At 42.4% G+C, this 18619-nt stretch overlaps 1 protein-coding gene across 1 annotated transcript in view; it reads right to left on the minus strand.

Moving 5' to 3' along the window:
• lama1 (laminin, alpha 1) overlaps window positions 1-18619 on the minus strand; it is a 349617-nt gene that overhangs the window by 32945 nt on the left and 298053 nt on the right. The window contains exons 51-53 of the mRNA XM_063058896.1: window positions 11531-11672; window positions 9616-9730; window positions 8518-8688 (exon numbers count right to left, since the gene is read on the minus strand). Of these exons, the coding sequence (XP_062914966.1) occupies window positions 8518-8688; window positions 9616-9730; window positions 11531-11672 (428 nt within the window). The remainder of the gene's footprint in view (window positions 1-8517; window positions 8689-9615; window positions 9731-11530; window positions 11673-18619) is intronic.

Here is an 18619-nt window from a genome sequence, read left to right on the forward strand (position 1 = left end):
GAGTATTCCTGCATTGTGAAAATGATGATGCTTGTATACTAGAAATACAGGAACCTTGCCATAATGTATTGGAATGTCCCTCAATTACATACAGCATTTCCTCATCTCAGCTGTTGTACTTTACACTGATAGAAAAGTTAACAGTGGGATCTAGATCAACACAGAGATCAAGGGGTACAGGGGTAGAACTGGTGATTCCACTGGCATTCTCTGTGTAATGTTTCTGAATGCAACTGATACAACTTGTTCTGATTTTCAATAGTTTTAAAGTTGTTTACTTTCATAATTAGAGATTCAAATGATTAAGTACGAGAAAATGGATTTTACTTCACAGATCAGTGAATGGGAACTAATCGTAACAAAAAATTGAAGAGAAGTTTGCTTTAAAATACCATTAAATGCATTTCAAAGCAATTAAGTCTATGGAAGGTGATTTCAGATATTCTTCTGAGACTTGACAAGGTACTTTATAAGTCTAAGCTGTTATTTCATTTAAAGCCATTCGCTTCGCACAAAGTATTCAAAGATGTGGCAAAAATAACAGTCAACATATGCCTTCTTGTTTATTATTAACTAACTAGTGTACTTGGAAAGTTCATGCTTTTTTTATTCTAACAATATCTTGCAATTGTAAAATGACTTAACAATTGTAAAATAGTACAACTGCAAAGGCATCAGCAAGATGACCCAAGGTTCCTCACAAGAGTGCTAACAAAATTAAAGTGGCCTCTGTGCAGCATGAAGTTACTTCAGGTCAGGTGGCCAAAATAAAGGTCAAAAAAAACTTAAAGAAGATAGGAAAGTGGAGGGGTGGAGATTTTGGGGAGTTAATCAAGCTAAGGGCTTCAAGAGTTTGAAGTAATATTGGAGAAGATGAAATTTAAGATCCTCAAGAGGCAGATGGAGAGAAATTCAGATAATGCAGAGGGCTGTAGGAGAGGACAGAAAGAGCGAGAGAGAGATAGCTAGGTAGATACAGGAGGGATTTGAAAACAGTTTTTTTTAAGGAATCATGCAGCTCAGAGAGAAGCTATTCAGCTTAAATTGTCTGTGCCAAAAGCTATCTAATTTGTTCCTGATCTGAATAAAATCGTACTGTACAGCAGAGAAAGGGGCCCTTTTGGCTCAACTTGTACATGCTAATCATGATGAATATATCTATTCTTATCTTAAGGTTATGTGTTCTAGTTGTAGGTTCCCTAACCTAGACAAAAGGCTTGTACTATCTGCTCTATTTATTCCTCTCATTAACTTTATTGACTTCTAAATGGTTATCCCTAAGCCTTCTTCATTCCAGTGGGAATAAACTTATTCTATCCAATCTCTCCTGGTTGCTAAATTCCTCCATTCTAAACAGCTCCTGATGAATCTCTTCTATACTCTAATACCATCATATTCTGGTGATGACCAGAACTGTACATAATACTCCACCAATACTTTTATACAGTGTGACATGATACCCTATCTCTTCAACTCAATGCCTTGGCCTTTGAAGGCAAACATACCAGGTGCCTTATTCACTACTCTACCCACCTGTCTCTTCATTTTCAGGGAACTATGAACTTGCACCTCAAGGTCACTCTCTACATCAACACCCCTAAAGTCCCTGTCATTTACTGGGTTTAACAGGTCAAAATGCCTATTGGACTATAAGACTATAGGACACAGGGGCAGAATTAGGCTATTCAGCCCACCAAGTCTGCTCTGCCATCCCATCATGACTGATCCCGGGTCCCACTCAAACCCATACACCTGCCTCCTCACCATAACCTTTGATACCCTTGCCAATCAGGAAACTATCGATTTTCACATTAAATATACCCATGGACTTCGTCTCCACAGCCGTCTATGGCAAAGCATTCCACAGATTCACTACTCTCTGGTTAAAACCATTCCTCCTTACCTCTGTTCTAAAGGTCACCCCTCAATTTTGAAGCTGTGCCCTCTAGTTCTGGATACCCTCACAACAGGAAACACCTTCTCCACATCCACATTATCTAGTCCTTTCAACATTCAGTATATTTCAATGAGATCCCCCCTGCATTCTTCAAAATTCCAGTGAGTACTGACCTAAAGCTGCCAAATGCTCCTCATATGTTAGTCCCTTCATTCCTGGAATCATCCTTGCGAACCTCTCTCCAATGACAACACATCCTTTCTGAGATATGGGGCCCAAAACCATTGACAATACTCTAAGTGTAGCCTGACTAGTGTCACATAAAGGCTCAACATTATCTCCTTGCTTTTATATTTTATTCTCCTTGAAATAAATGCCAAACATTGCATTTGCCTTCGTTACCACAGACTGGACCTGTAAACTAACCTTCTGGGAGTCTTGCATGAGGACTCCTAAGTCCCTTTGCACCTCTGATGTTTGAATCTCCCCCCGATAATGTGCACTTTTGTTCCTTTTACCAAAATGCATTATCATACATTTCCCAACACTGTATTCCATCTGCCACTTTTTTGCCCTTTCTTCCAAATTGTCCAAGTCCTTCTGCAATTGCATTGCTTCCTCAGCACTACCTACCCCTCCACCTATCTTCGTATCATCCACAAACTTTGCCACAAAGCCATCAATTCCATTGTCTAAATCATTGACAAACAATGTGTGAAGCAGCAGTCCCAAAATTGACCCCTGAGGAACGCCGCTAGTCATTGGCAGCCAACAAAGCCCCCTTTATTCCCACTCACTGCCTCCTACCTGCCAGTCATTCATCTATGCATGCTAGTATCTTTCCTGTAATGCCATAGGATTTTATTTTGTTAAGCAGCCTGAAGCGTGGCAGCTTATCAAATGCCTTCTGAAAGTCCAAGTAATGGCATCCACTTCCTTTCCTTTGTCCACCCTGCTTGCTACTTTCTCGAAGAACTCTAACCAATTTGTCAGGCAAGAAGCCATGCTGACTTTGACTTATTTTATCACTAGCCTCCAAGTACCCCGAAACCTCATCCTTAATAATGGACTCTGAGGTTAGGCTAGCTGGCTTATAATTTTCTTTCTTTTGTCTTCCTCCCTTCTTAAAGAATGGAGTGACATTTGCAAAGTTCCAGTCCTCTGGGACCATGACATAATCAAGTGATTCTTGAAAGATTGTAACCAATGCATCTGCTATCTCTTCAGCAACCTCTCTCAGGACCCTGGGATGTAGTCCACCTGGTCCAGTTGACTTATACACTTTAAGACCTCTGAGTTTGCCTAGCACTTTTTCCTTTGTAATAGCAACAGTACTCACTCCTGCTCCCTGACACACTGCTATTCTCTTCCACAGTGAAGACTGACGTAAAGTACTTACTTAGTTCATCCGCCATTTCCTTGTCCCCCATTACTAGCTCATTAGCATAATTTTCTAGTGGTGCAATATCAACTCTCACCTCCCTTTTACTCCTTATGTAACAGAAAAAACTTTCAGTATCCTGCCTTATTTTATTGGCTAGTTTGCCCTCATATTTCTTCTTTTCCCATCTTATAGCTTTTTAGTTGCCTTGTGTTGGACTTTTAAAAACTTCTAAATCATCCTAATTCCCACTCACTTTTGCTACATTGTACGCCTTTCCCTTCCCTTATCAGCCAGCCACAGTTGCCTACCCTGCCATCTGAGAACTTCTTCCGTGGAACATATCAATTCTGCTCCTTGTGATCTATTCCCAGAGATTTCAGCCTCCTCTGCTCTGCCATCATCCCTGTCAGTATCCCCCTCCAATCCATCTGGGAAAGCTCCTCTCTCATGCATCTGTAATTCTTTTTTTTCCCACTGCAATACAGATACATGTGAGCTATGCTTCTCCAACTTAAACTGCAGTATGAATTCAACCATATTATAATCACTGCCTCCTAAGGGTTCCTTTACCTTAAGCTACCTAATAAAATCTGGATTATTACACAACACCCAATCTAAGATAGTCCTTCCCCAAGTAGGCTCAAGCACAAGCTGCTCTAAGAAACCATTTCAACAAATTCCTTCTCCTGTGATCTACTACCAACCCAATTTCCCCAATCCCCCCAATCCCCTTGTATACTGAAGACCCCCATTACAATTGTGAAAATACCCTTTTAAAATGCCTTTTCCAGCTCCCTTTGCAGTCTCAACCCTACACCTTGGCTACTACTTGGAGGCCTATATATTATTCCCATAATGGTTTTCTTTTTATTGTTGCTGTTTCTTAACTCCACCCACAAAGATTTGACATTCTCTGACCCTACGTCACCTCTTTCTAAAGATGAAATTCCATCTCTTACCAAACGAACCGCACCACAGCCTATGCCTTCCTGCCTGTCCGTTCAATAAAAAGTGTATCTTTTGATATTAAGTTCCCAACGATGACCTTCTTTCAGCCACAACTCAGTGAGGCCCACAACATCATACCGACCAATCTGTAATTGCACTGTGAATTCATCCACCTTATTCTGAATACTACATGCATTGACATGCACCTTCAAGTCTTGCATTCTTTGCCCTTATTAATTTTGCCTCTGTGGATCAATTTAACTCTTTGCACTGTCTGCATTTGTACCCAATCATTGGCTTTTCCTCCCTTACATTCCTGTTACATCCACCATCTACTTGTAAACCTGCTGGCTCATCCTCAGCTCTATCACACTGGTTAACATCCCCCTGTCATATTAGTTTAAACAGCTCCCAACAGCTTTAACAAACCTTCCCACAAGGATATTGGTCCCCCTCAGATTCAAGTGCAACCTGCCCCCTTTGTGCAGGTCACACCTGCCCCAGAAGATGTCACAATGATCCAGAAATCTGAATGCCTGCCCCTTGCTTCAATTCTTCAGCCACGCATTGATCGGCTACCTTAATCCCTATTGTCACTGTCACATGGCACAGAGCACAGGTAGCAATCCCAAAATTACAATCCTTGAGGTCCTGTTTCTCAACTTCTTTCCTAGCTCCCTGTATTCTGTTTTCAGGACCTCCTCCCTTTTTGTTTAACCTCTGTCACTGGTACCAATATGTACCACAACCTCTGGTTGCTAACCCTCCCTTTTCAGGATACTGCGGACATGTTCAGAAACACAGCAGCCCCCGGCATCTGGGAAGCAAGCTACCATCCGTGTTTCTTTTTCGCATCCACAGGATTACCTATCTGTGCTCCTCACTATGGAGTCCCCTCTTATGGCTGCCTTCCTCTTTAGTTCCCTACCTTTCTGAGCCATAGGACTAGACTCAGTGCCAGAAGCACGGTCGCTGTTGCTTCCCCCAGGTAGGTCTCCCCTCCAACAGTACTCAAGGTGGAGTGCTTATTGTTGAGGGGGGCCGCTCTCCACTATTTGACGTTTTTCCTTCCCTCTCCTGACAATCACCCATTTATCGGTCTCCTGTAGCCTTGGGGTGACAACCTCCCTGTAGCTCCTGTCTATCACCTCCTCACTTTTCCTAACAAGTTAAAGCTCCTGCTCCTGCTCCCTACTTACGCTTATCTGAATTAAATTCCACAGGTCACTGTTCTACCCATGTCCCCTTGTATCCATAGAGAAACTATCTATGAATCTACCAATTTTCATGTCATTTGCAAACTCACTAATCAGGCCACCCGACGTTCATTTTCAAGTTATTTATATATAAGACAAACAACGAAGGCTCCGGCACCAGTCACTACGGTATAGCACTTCCAGTCAGACAAAACAACTCTACCACAACCCCCTGCCTCCTATCACCAAACCAACATTCCTCGGATCCACAGTGTTTTAGCCTTCTGGACCAGCCTACCATGCAGGAACTCATCAAAAGCTTTGCTAAAGCCTATGTATGTGAGCCACATATACCGGGGTCCCCAACCTTTTTTGCACCGCGGACCGGTTTAGTATTGACAATATTCTTGCGGACCAGCCAACCGGGCCGGGGGGGGGGCGGTGTTCAAGTAGGGTTAAACTCACCTCAACATGTCTTTTACAGTTAGGGTTGCCAACTTTCTCACTCCCAGGTAAGGGAGAAAAGTAGCAGTCAAATACGGGACACTTGTGTTTACCCCGAGAAAGACTACCATGACCATGAAGCCTTGCGCGGGCACCTGTGTGTGCATGCGTGTACATGCCAATTTTTTTCTACAAATCGGTTTTGGTTTAATCTTCCCGACTCGAATTGAAACTACACTGTACATACATTATTTCCACTTTATATAGGCTGTGTACTTATCATATCATTCCTGCTTTTACGATACATTAGTGTTATTTTAGGTGTTATTTGGTATGATTTGGTAGGTTAATTTTTGGGTCTGGGAACACTCAAAAACTTTCCCCACATAAATTAATGGTAATTGCTTCTTCGTTTCACACCATCTCCACTTACGAACGGTTTCATAGGAACGCTTTACCTTAGCGGGGGAAGTACGGGACAAGGGCGGTCCCATATGGGACAAACCAATTTAGCCCAATATACGGGATGTCCTGGCAAATACGGGACAGTTGGCAATCCTATGTTCAAGTTCAATAGTGCGTGACAGGGAATGAGGAAAGGTGCAGCTGACTCATATCTTTTCCTCACGGCCCAGTAGCACATGCTTTGCGGCCCGGTGGTTGGGTACCACTGACATATACCACTCTGCCTCATCAATTTTCCTAGGTGCCTCCTCAAAAGATTGTGATTTTCGCTGCACCAAACCATGCTGACACCTCCTAAGCAATTACAGGTGTCCCCCGCTTTTCGAACGTTTGCTTCACGAAACCTCACTGTTACGAAAGACCTACATTAGTACCCTGCTTTCGCTTTCAGAAGGTGTTTTCACTGTTACGAAAAAAGAATTCAGTGCACGATAAAAGGCAGCGCACCCTGAGCAGCCGCTCTGCCCCAGATTCGGAATGGCATTGCTTAAACACATTGCATTGAGCAGCCGTTAGCAAGATGAGTTCTAAGGTGTCGGAAAAGCCTGAAAGAGTAAGGGTGTTACACTTAGCGTAAAACTAGACATAATTAAGTGTTTCGATCGTGGCGAACGAAGCAAGGACAAAGTGAGTTTGGCTTGTGGAAGTTGATGAAGATGATGTTGAAGAGGTTTTGGCATCCCATGACCAAGAACTGATAGATGAAGAGCTGATGCAATTGGAAGAGGAAAGGATAACAATCGAAACCAAATGCAGAAAGTGAAACAACTGCATGAGATTTTCGCTGCAGCGATAAAGTATGACTTTAATTTTGAAAGGGTACGTAGGTTTAGGGGATATTTGCAGGATGGTTTGAGTGCTTACAAACAACTGTATGATAGAAAAATGCGCGAGGCTCAGCAGTCAAGCAAACCTTCCACATCAGCCACAGCAGACAACGAACCTCAACCTTCGACATCGAGGCAGGCAGTCATAGGAGAAGATGAGCTGCCTGCACTGATCAACGACGAGATGACACCCCCCGTGTCCCACCACCCCAACACCTGGGCCCCGGACAGATACTGCACCGATTCGCGAAGAATGCAGCAGTAGCCGGGAGACACACAGCACATCTTTAAGAAAAAAGCCGAAATAAACATGCTAATTAATTAGGTGCCGCCTAGCACGTAATTGTCGGCCCAGATCAGAGGCGGTGCAATCGGCAATCGTCTCTGATCTGCGCCGATATTTACGTGCCGGGCAGCACCTAATTAATTAGCATGTTTATTTCAGCTTTTTTTCTTAACAATGTGCTGTGTGCCTCCCGGCTACCACTGTGTTCTTCGTGGCAATGTATCGGGTCAGCGGCCCGGAGGGTGGGGGCCACTGCACCACCCAACCTGTGACGACTCAGTCTAACACACCATCATCAGTGTGCTCGGTGCTGTTTTCCCAATTCCGGTAAGTGATACTACACTGTACATACATTATTTTTACTTTATATAGGCTGTGTATTTTTACATGTTATTTGGTAGATTTGGTAGCTTCATAGTTTAACGGCTACTGGAGAGCGCGTCTATGCCAACAGCGCTTGCGTGAGATTTTCTGCCGACAGCGCTTGCGTGAGATTTTCGCTACGGAGATCTGTGCAGGCAATCATTGTAGAGAAGTATTTCTACTTTATGTAGGCTGTGTATTTATCATATCATTCCTGCTTATGTGTTATTTGGCATGATTTGGTAGGTTATTTTTGGGTTTGCGAACGCTCACAAAATTTTCCCATAAAAATAAATGGTAATTGCTTCTTCGCTTTACGACATTTCAGCTTACGAACCATTTCATAGGAATGCTCTACCTTCTGATGGCGGGGGAAACCTGTACTGCCTTTCCAAATAACCATAAATCTTGTTCCCTTAGAATCATCTCCAATAACTTCCCTCCTACTGATGCAAGACTATCTGGCCTGTTGTTTCCCAGTTTATCTGCTCTGACCTTGTGAATAAGGGAACAATATTTGTTATACTTTCTCTTTCTAAATGGTTCTGTAGTGTTTTTCCTTTATTCTCAGTTCCCATATGAAAGTAACTCCTGGACTTCCAGACATCCTCACACAGTGTCCCCAGAACTCTGTAAAAACATTTTCCTCATTGCCCCTCCTCAATCACTCCCCACAGATTCAATCAAGTCTCTTCCAGAGGACTCACCATTTTTGTCTGCCGCCGATTACGGCCTCCAGTTGTTTTGCCCATACCAGCTAAGATAAGCCCAGTGCCATTCTTGGTGGCAAATGTCGCCATTAACTTTGCTTCCAGTGGCAGGACCTTAGGCCGCAACTGAATGTACCCATCACTGAAAATACTCACACTCCGGATAGGCTGTTAAGTCAAAAACATAAACATTATTGAGAGCATTTCCATTGATACCATAGTCTTGGTCTTTGTACTCAAGAAACTAAAGTTAATCAACTTTACAACAATAAGTTGAATGAAACAAATTACAACAAGGGAAGGGGTGCAGGTGCTGGAACTTGGAAACAGAAGTAGAAATTGCTGTAAATACTCAACAGCTCAGGCAGCTTCTGTAGAGAGGGAAAGGTGTTTATAATTTTGGCCAACAACCTACAATACTGAGAAACAATGACCTGAATACTGACATCCTTGACCTAAAATATTAACTGATATTGTCTGGACAGCTAGGTGTATCAATAGGCATACTGATTTGAAACAATGGTAATCATGATAACTGGGAGACTCTGGTTTAATCATTATCACATATTATCTGCAGTGGAATATTGTCTGGGTAAGAGGTGTTCAAAAGCACAACAACAGCTAAGCTAATGGGGGAGAGAGAGAAGAATCTATCTTGAAAAAGAAGGAACATGAAATTAGAAGCAAGAGTTGGTTATTTGACCCATGAAACCTGTGCCACCATCCAATGTCCAACATTCTCTAACATTGAGAAGAATAAGAGGTAAATTCTTCAGGGCTCATCATCTCAAAAAACAGGATAAACCATTTAGGACTGAGACACGGAGAAAGTTCTTCACTCAGATGGTGGTGAAGCTTTGGAATTTTCTACCCTGTAGGGATCAGTTTTTTTGAACTCAGATATCAATCGTTTTTGGGATATTACAAACGCTTGTAATAAAATTCAAAGACATCAAGTTATATGGGGATAGGGCAAGAAAATAGCATGAGGAAAAAGATCAGCCATGATCTTGATGAATGGGGGAGTAGGCTTGAGAAGTTTGATGGCCTAGAGCCAATTCTTACATTCTTCATGAAAATTCTCTTTTCTTTTACCTCAAGTAAACAGCCTTTCTTCACACCCAAGGAATTCTTCAGCAGGTCAAACGTAGATCGGTAAATCTCCACCTTCTTCAAGCAGCCCACAAATGATTTGCTGAGAACTTCTTTCCTGAAAGATAGCCAACAGTTGAAGTAGAAACATGGGTTGGTGACAGCATCACACCATTGTAGATTGAAGTATCAAAAAAGAAAAGTAAAATATGACCAGAAAGTACTGGCTATACTCAGCAGGCCAGGCAGCAGAGGTAATGCTGCATGTTGATAATATTAGAGAAGAAAATAAAATATAAAATTGAAACAGAAAATGCTGGATATTCAGCAAGTCAAGACAGCATATGTGGACTGGGATTCAAAGTTAATATTTCAGTTCCACGGCCTTTTGTCAGAATGGGAATAGTTGGAAATTAAACACATTTTTAGTTGGCGAGAAGGTAAAAGGGGAGGAGGGAACAAAGGGAATGCCGACCATAGGGAGGAAATGAAAAGAGGCTGATGACACAAAAGTTGGTGGTGCAAGGTAAGAGAGACTGTTGAAGGCTTGTTCACCATGACTAATCTATCTGAGCAGATGAACAATTGTTAACTGTGGCTAATCTATCTGAGTAGCTGTAAACAAGAGATGAAGAACAGTGGAGAATGAGCCAAAGGAGTTGCTGGAACCAGGGGATACAAAGTCATGCAATTAGCCAGATTTCTGAAATTAATGAGAATAGTTTAAATATGCAGCAAATCAGGCAGCATCTGGGGAGACAAAAACAATTAACATTACCGATTTTGATGATCTTTCATTAGAACCAGCCATTTCTGATGCACTGTTAAGTCTGGTTATTTGAAATGCTGCTTCACCTAGATCAAGAGTTCCCAACCTTATTTATGCCATGACTCCCTACCATTAACCAAGAGGTCCATGGACCCCAGGTTCAGAACACCTGATCTAGATCGAGTTTTTGATCTCTGGATGGTGGGAACAAAAGAGGCCAAAAGACAAATGTTGCAAGGCAAGTGAGGCTTCAGAGGCAGAGAGGACGATATTGGGGTAGAATGAAATCACCATGAGTACAATCCCTCTTGGGTGAGTGGGTTGTAGAAGATGCATCCGGGTGATATGAGTGGAAGATGATGGTAAGGAGAACCTTACTATTGCTTCTGGTGAGAGCCCCATCAAATACCATCGATAGGAAGTTATAGTTAAGGTGAAAAAAAACATCTTCAAAAAACTAGGCTAGAAAGTCTGGTCATCAGAACGGATAAAACAGAGCTGGAGGATTTGGGAGAGTGGTAGTCCTTGTGGGCAGCAGGGAGAAAATAGGTTTGTCAAGTTAGTGGTGACAGTGCATGACAGTATAGAAACACTAACGCATCTCTACAGATGGAGCTATAGAGTTGAGAAACAGAAAAAATGATAGGCGGACCAGCTGAGATTGAGAGCTGAGTGGAAACTGGGAGAAAATGTAAAGGAACATTCATTTTCTGTATGAGAGAAGGGTTTAATGTCAATACAGTCATCAATATACCAGGGATATAGATCAGTGAGGGAGATTCAGTAGGATTGAATCCATTCATCTTATTATGAGGGACTAGAACTGCTTACTACACAGCTCTCCATTTATATTCCGGTCCTCTGCAAATACCAGTCATTGAACATTTTGTTTCATTTTCTGCACCAGTTCATCTATTTTAAGGATGTACACCCTTAGACCACCTGATCTTTCAACCTAACTGTCTAGATATACAATGCTTAGAAAGTAATTGGAATCATGAACGGCGGTCTAAAGCAGCCTGATTTAAAACACATTTTAAGTCAAAAATGAGATTACTAGAAGATTACAGCCATCTATCTTGTTATATTCAGGGAGATTTGTATCAGTAGAGCAAACTTAGAACATAAGTCTGCTTACAAATTAAGTACCTGTAAGTTCTGGAACGAGGTAGACCCCCTATATATATTGGATCTTTGTGCCCACGGTTGAGATCGGAAGCACTTCCCGGCGATTCTCCTTGGACAGTTTCTCGGTCAGTTGAATTAAATGGGTCCATGACAGCCAAAACACCTGTGAACATTCATAAAACTGCTCTTTTTAAATGTTCCTGGTGACATGATACTACTGAGAAATAAAAGCCCAGATGTATGCCTCTGATCACAGAGGCTGGAGTACTCCTTTTATAATGACAAATGACAGAAGCTAACTGCCAATGTGCCAGTTATAGCTTTTGGGAAATATGGACATCATCTATCAATGGACACTATTATTACATCCTTTCTGGCTGAATATCTTGCCAATTCAGATGAAAGGCCTTGACCCAAAACAATGCCTCACTGTTTCCCTCTACAACAGTGTGCGCCAAAGAGCCTGTACTGTGCTGTGCTATTCTATGTTCCAAATGCAGCCTAACCACTGAGTCCCCCAGCAGCCTGTTTATTTTTGCTCCACATTTCAGCATCTACAGACAACTGCAGAATTTGAGGGGCACAAAGGTAAATTCAATAATCCCATACGAGCCATATTGACATCACTCCGATGGAAAGGTTCTCATCTGTTTACTGATGAAATGTGGAAAATGAGTTCCAGCAACAACAAAAGTCAGGAAGGGTTCAAAATGGGCGATGGACCCATACTGAGTAAATTAAGTTAAAATCGGGAAGGAGGTGCTGTTAGAGATGACAGCAGAGCAGCAATGGTTTGAGTTTCTGGGAAACATGAGGAGGGTGCAGGATAGATGTATTCCAAAAACAAAGAAATACTCAAATAGCAAAATAGTACAACAGTGGCTGACAAAGGAAGTCAAATCAAATATAATATTAAAGAAAAAAAAGAGGGCATAAAAAAAAGCAAAAATTAGTGGGAACATAGAGGATTGGTAAGATTTTAATAACCTACAGACAGCAACTAAAGAGAATCATTAGGAGGGAAAAGATTAAATTTGAAAGCAGGCCAGCAAACAATATAAAGGTGGATAGAAAAAGCGTTTTCAAGTATATAAAAAATAAGAGATAAGAGTGGATATAGAAAATGAGGCCAGAGAATAATAACGAGGGACAAGGAGATGGCAGATGAACTAAATGTAGACACTAGCAGTGTGCCAGATGTTGAAGGGTGTGAGGGAAGAGAGGTGAGTGCAGTTACTATTAGATGGGAGAAGGTGCTCAAAAAGCTAAAAGACGTAAAGTGTATAAGTCACCTGGACCAGATGAACTGCACCCTAGGGTTTGAAAGAGGTAGCGGAAGAGATTGTGGAGGCATGAGTAATGACCTTTCAAGAATCATTACACTCTGGCATGGTTCCAGAGTACTGGAAAATTGCAAATGTCACTCTACTCTTTAAGAAAGGAGCAAGGCAGCAGAAATGAAATTATAGACCAGTTAGCCTGACCTCAGTGGTTGGGAAGATCTTGGAGCCAATTGTTAAGGATGAGGTGATGGAGTGCTTGGCGGCACAGGGCAAGGTAAGACAAATTCGGCATGGTTTCCTTAAGGGAAAGTCCTGCCTGATGAACCTGTTGGAATTCTTTGAGGAGAGTACAGGTAGGATAGATAAAGGGGATGCAGTGGATGTTGTATATTTGGATTTTCAGAACGCTTTTGACAAGGTGCCACACATGAGGCTGCTTACCAAGTTAAGAGCCCCTAGTATAACAGGAAAGTCACTGGTTAGAGCATTGGCTCATTGGTGGGAGGCAGTAAGTGGGAATAAAAGGATCCTTGTCTATTTGGCTGTCAGTGCTGTTCCGCAGAGGTCAGTGCTGGGACCACTTCCTATTATGCTGTATATAAATGATTTAGGTGATGGAACAGATGGCTTTGTTGCCAAATTTGCAGATGGTACGAAGATTAATGGAGGGGCAGGTAGTGTTGAGGAAACAGGTAGGATGCAGAAGGACCTAGACAGATTTGGAGAATGGGCAAGAAAGTGGTAGATGAAATATAATGTTGGAAGATGCATGGTCATACACTTTGGTAGTGGAAATAAACGTGTGGACTATTTTCTAAACAGGGAGAAAATCCCAAAATCTGAGATGCAAAGGGACTTGGGAGTCCTTGTGCAGAACACCCTGAAGGATAACTTGCAGGTTGAGTGGGTTGTGAGGAAGGCAAATGCAATGTTAGTTTTCATTTCAAGAGGTCTAGAATACAAGAGCAAAGATGTGATGCTGAGGCTTTATAAGGCACACCTTGAGTATTGCGAACAGTTTTGGGGCACTCATCTTAGAAAAGATGTGCTGGCATTGGAGAGGGTCCAGGGGAGGCTCACAAGGATGATTCCAGGAATGAAAGGGTTATCATACGAAGAACGTTTGATGGCTCTGGGTCTGCACTCGATGGAATTCGGAAGTCTGAGGGGGCAGCTCGTTGAAACTTTTCGAATGTTGAAAGGCCTAGACAGAGTAGTTGTGGAAAGGATGTTTCCCATGGTGGAGGAGTTTAGGACAAGAGGACACAGCCTTAGGGTGGAGGGGCATCCATTTAAAACAGAGATGCAGAGAAATTTCTTTCGTCAGAGGGTGGTGAATTCATGAAATGTGTTACCATAGGCAGCTGTGGATTCCAAGTCGTATAGTGTACTTAAGGCAGAGATTGACAGGTTCTTGATTGGCCATGGCACCAAAGGTTACGGGGAGAAGGCCAGAGAGAGGCGCTAAGGAGTGGAGAAAAGGATCAGCTATGGTTGAATGGCAAAGTAGACTCGATGGGCCTAATGGCCTAATTTTGCTCCTATCTCCTATGGTCTTGTAATCCAATGACTGATTTATGGTCTCAATTACTTTACAAGCTTTTAATATGGTTAACCAATGGAGTTCTGGAGCAAGGAATTTACACTAGAATTCCATGAAGAGGCAGCATCTTCAGGTGGAGAGGAGAAAACTGATGAAAACCAAAGAAATCTGAAACATTCCAGGGAATTCCTATTGTAATATTATAGAAACATAGAAAACCTACAGCACAGTACAGGTCCTTCAGCTCACAAAGCTGTGCTGAACATGTCTTTACCTTAGAAATTACCTAGAGTTACCTACAGCCCTCTATTTTTCTAACCTCCATGTACCTGTCCAACAGCCTCTTAAAAGACCCTATTTTATTCACCTCCACCACTGTCTCCGGCAGCCCATTCCACACACTCACCACTCCGCATTAAAATAAAACCTACCCGACATCTTCTCTCTGCCAGCTTCCAAGCACCTTAAAACTGTGTCCTCTCGTGTTAGCCATTTCAGCCCTGGGAAAAAGCCTCTGACTATCTACATGATCAATGCCTCTCCTATTGTTATACACCTCTATCACGTCACCTCTCATCCTCTGTCGCTCCAAGGAGAAAAGGCCGAGTTCACACAACCGATTCTCATAAGGCAGGGGTCCCCAACCTTTTTTGCACTGCAGACTGGTTTATTATATTCTTGCAGACCGGCCGACCCAGCGGGGGGAGGGTTGCCAACGAACAAGAGTATGTAGCAGACAAATACATTGTGTTTACCCCGAGAAAGACTACCATGATCATGAAGCCTTGCGCAGGCACCTGTGTGCAGATGCGTGACTTGCACATGTGTGTACATGCCAATTTTTTTCTACAAATCGTTTTTGGCGATTCTGTTCGGGGGGGTGTTAATCACCAATGAAATATAGGTGATAAGTGGCTAATACACTCAATTTCATTTCTAAAAGGGTTTCTCTAACGAGTTTAATATTAAACACACAGCGCATACTTTCCTCGCATGAATATAGTGATAAGTCAATTATCAGGGGAGGACAGGGGAGCTTGAAGTAAGTGTTGAACGAACTTCCAGTAGAAGTGGTAGAGGCAGGTTTGATATTATGATTTAAAGAAAAATTGGGTAGGTATATGGACAGGAAAGGAATGGAGGGTTATGGGTTGAGTGCAGATCGGTGGGACTAGGTGAGAGTAGCGTTCGGCACGGACTAGAAGGGCAGAGATGGCCTGTTTCCGTGCTGTAATTGTTATATGGTTATTTAAGTCACATATAAGTCAATAGCATCATAACATTTTAAGTAACGTTTGAATATTAAACACACAGCACATATTTTCCCCATATGAACATATAAAATCATTGCAACACACCAATATCGCTGAATCAGTGGGAGCCCTGGGCTTGTTTTCCTGCAACAAGACGGTGCCATTGAGGGGTGATGGGAGACAGTGATACTCGAAGGGGTTTCCTTATATCCAGTCTATTCTGCAACTTAGTTTTCGTGGCTTTCATTGCAGAGATATGTTGGAAATGGAAGCAACGTTTTCAGTGCTTTCATGGCTATCTCAGGATATTTAGCCTTGACTTTGATCCAGAATGCCGGCAGAGATGTTATGTCAAACATACTTTTCAGCCTGCCGTCATTTGCAAGCTCGAGGAGTTGATCTCCTTCCCGCGCTGACATGGATGAAGTGTGCGTAATGACCTCGCATGCGTTCAAGCTCAACAGTGGGTGTGACAGGGAATGAGGGAAGGTGCAGCTGAGACTCATATCGTTTCATATCGCCAAATCATATTGTTTCCTTGTGGCCCGGTAGCACATGCTATGCGGCCCGGTGGTTGGGGACCACTGTCATAAGACATGCTCCCCAATCCAGGCAACATCCTTGTAAATCCCCTCTGCAACCTTTCAATGTTTTCCAGATCCTTCTTGTAGTGAGGCGACCAGAACTGAGCACAGAACTCCAAGTGGGGTCTGACCAGGGTCCTATATAGCTGCCACATTACCTCTCGGCTCCTAAACTCAATCTCATGATTGATGAAGGCCAATGCACCATATGCTTTCTTAACCACAGAGTCAACCTGCGTAGTAGCTTTGAGTGTCCTATGGACTCGGAGCCCAAGATCCCTCTGATCCTCCACACTGCCAAGAGTCTTACCATTAATACTATATTCTGCCATCACATTTGACCTACCAAAATGAACCACCTCACACTTATCTAGGTTGAACTCCATCTGCCACTTTTCAGCCCAGTTTTGCATTCTATCAATGTTCCTCTGTAACCTCTGACAGCCCTCCACACTATCCACAACACCCCCCCCAACTTTTGTGTCTTCAGCAAATTTACTAACCCATCCCTCCACTTCCTCATCCAGGTCATGCATAAGAACCATGAAGAGTAGGGGTCCCAGAACAGATTCCTGAGGCACACCACTGGTCACCGACCTCCATGCAGAATATGACCCGTCTACAACCACTCTTGCTTTGCCTTCTGTGGGCAAGCCAATTCTGGATCCATGAAACAATGTCTCCTTGGATCCCATGCTTCCTTAATTTCTCAATAAGCCTTGCATGGGGTACTTTATCAAATGCCTTGCTAAAATCCACATACATTACATCTATGGCTCTACCTTCATCAATGTGTCACATCCTCAAAAAATTCAATCAGGCTCATAAGGCACGACCTGCCTTTGACAAAGCCATACTGACTCTTCCTAATCATATTATGCCTCTCCAAATGTTCATAAATTCTACCTCTCAGGATCTTTTCCATCAACTTACCAACAACTGAAGTAAGACTCACTGGTCTATAATCTCCCGGGTTATCTCTACTCCCTTTCTTGAACAAGGGAACAACATCAGCAACCCTCCAATCCTCCGGAACCTCTCCCATCCCCATTGATGATGCAAAGATCATTGCCAGAGGCTCAGCAATCTCCTCCCTCAGCTCCCACAGCAGCCTGGGGCACATCTCATCCGGTCCCAGTGACCCATTCAACTTAATGCTTTCCAAAAGCTCCAGCACATCCTCTTTCTTAATTACCTACATGCTCAAGCTTTTCAGTCTGCTGTAAGTCATCCCTACAATCGCCAAGATCCTTTTCCATAGTCCGTGGATAAGATTAAGTGGGGTACCAGCTCATTGGGGATTACACTCTGGGGGGAAAGCTGCTGAACTTTTGGGGTGCAGAGAGGCTGGCCGACTGCTATAGTACAGTGGGGGTGACTATTAGGTTTACAGCAGTGGGTATTGTACTTTTGTGTTTTATATATAGTTTAGCGGAATGTTCACGAGGGTCATAATAATCTGAAGGTCAAATGGTCATGGTGTCACATCTTTCAAGGGGCAGTATGTCATGTGGGGGTGCTATGTTCAATTTTTTTTAAAAGATAAATTATATTTGGATTCATCTCATACTTTGTGTGTCAAAACATCTCATGTTATTTTACACTGTGTGAATCGACGTTCAGTGTGAGAAAATGCCTGCCACATCCCTAAATAATGTTGAGTTATCTTATGGTATCAAAGAAGTAAAACTGTCAACTTGGGAATGTGGAGAGAATAACATGCGTTAGTGTAAGAATGGTGGCTTATGGTCAGTGCAGACTTCATGAGAAGAAGGGCCTGTTTCCATGCTCAGTCACTATGAACAAAAGAACTACTATGTTTCAAATAGTGTGAGTAATGTCCAACCACATCGAAACAGATAAGGAGATTAGCACCTCATCTACAGGAGAACGCTTGAGACTTAAAAATCAAAAACATGGTGCTTTTGGTTAAATGTGAGAGATCTGAGGGATGTGATATTTTTACACAGACAGTGGTTGAATGTGAGGGATCTGAGGGATGTGGTAGTTTTACACAGACAGTGGTTGAATGTGAGGGATCTGAGGGATATGAAATTTTTACACAGACAGTGGATAAATATGAGGGATCTGAGGGATATATTTTTTACACGGATAGTGTTTTAATGTTCTGCTAGAAGAGACACTGGAAGCAGATATAACTGCTTTATTCAAAAATTTAGACAGACATTTAAATAAGCAAACTATGGAGGATATTAAATAAAAATATAAAATGCTGTATATACTCAGCAGGTCAGACCACATCTAAAGGAGTAGAAGCATTTCAGAGTTCTGATGACCTGAAACAGTTATGTTTCTTTTCCCATGGATACAGCTTAATATGCTTTTTTTTTTTTAGCCCTTTCTGTTTTCATTTTAAATTTCCAGCATCTACAACATTTTTTGTTTCTTGCATAGAAGGATTTGGTCCTAATATGGAAAGAAGGGAT

Source organism: Mobula hypostoma, chromosome 1 (genome assembly GCF_963921235.1).
Source record: "Mobula hypostoma chromosome 1, sMobHyp1.1, whole genome shotgun sequence".
NCBI lineage: Eukaryota > Metazoa > Chordata > Chondrichthyes > Myliobatiformes > Myliobatidae > Mobula > Mobula hypostoma.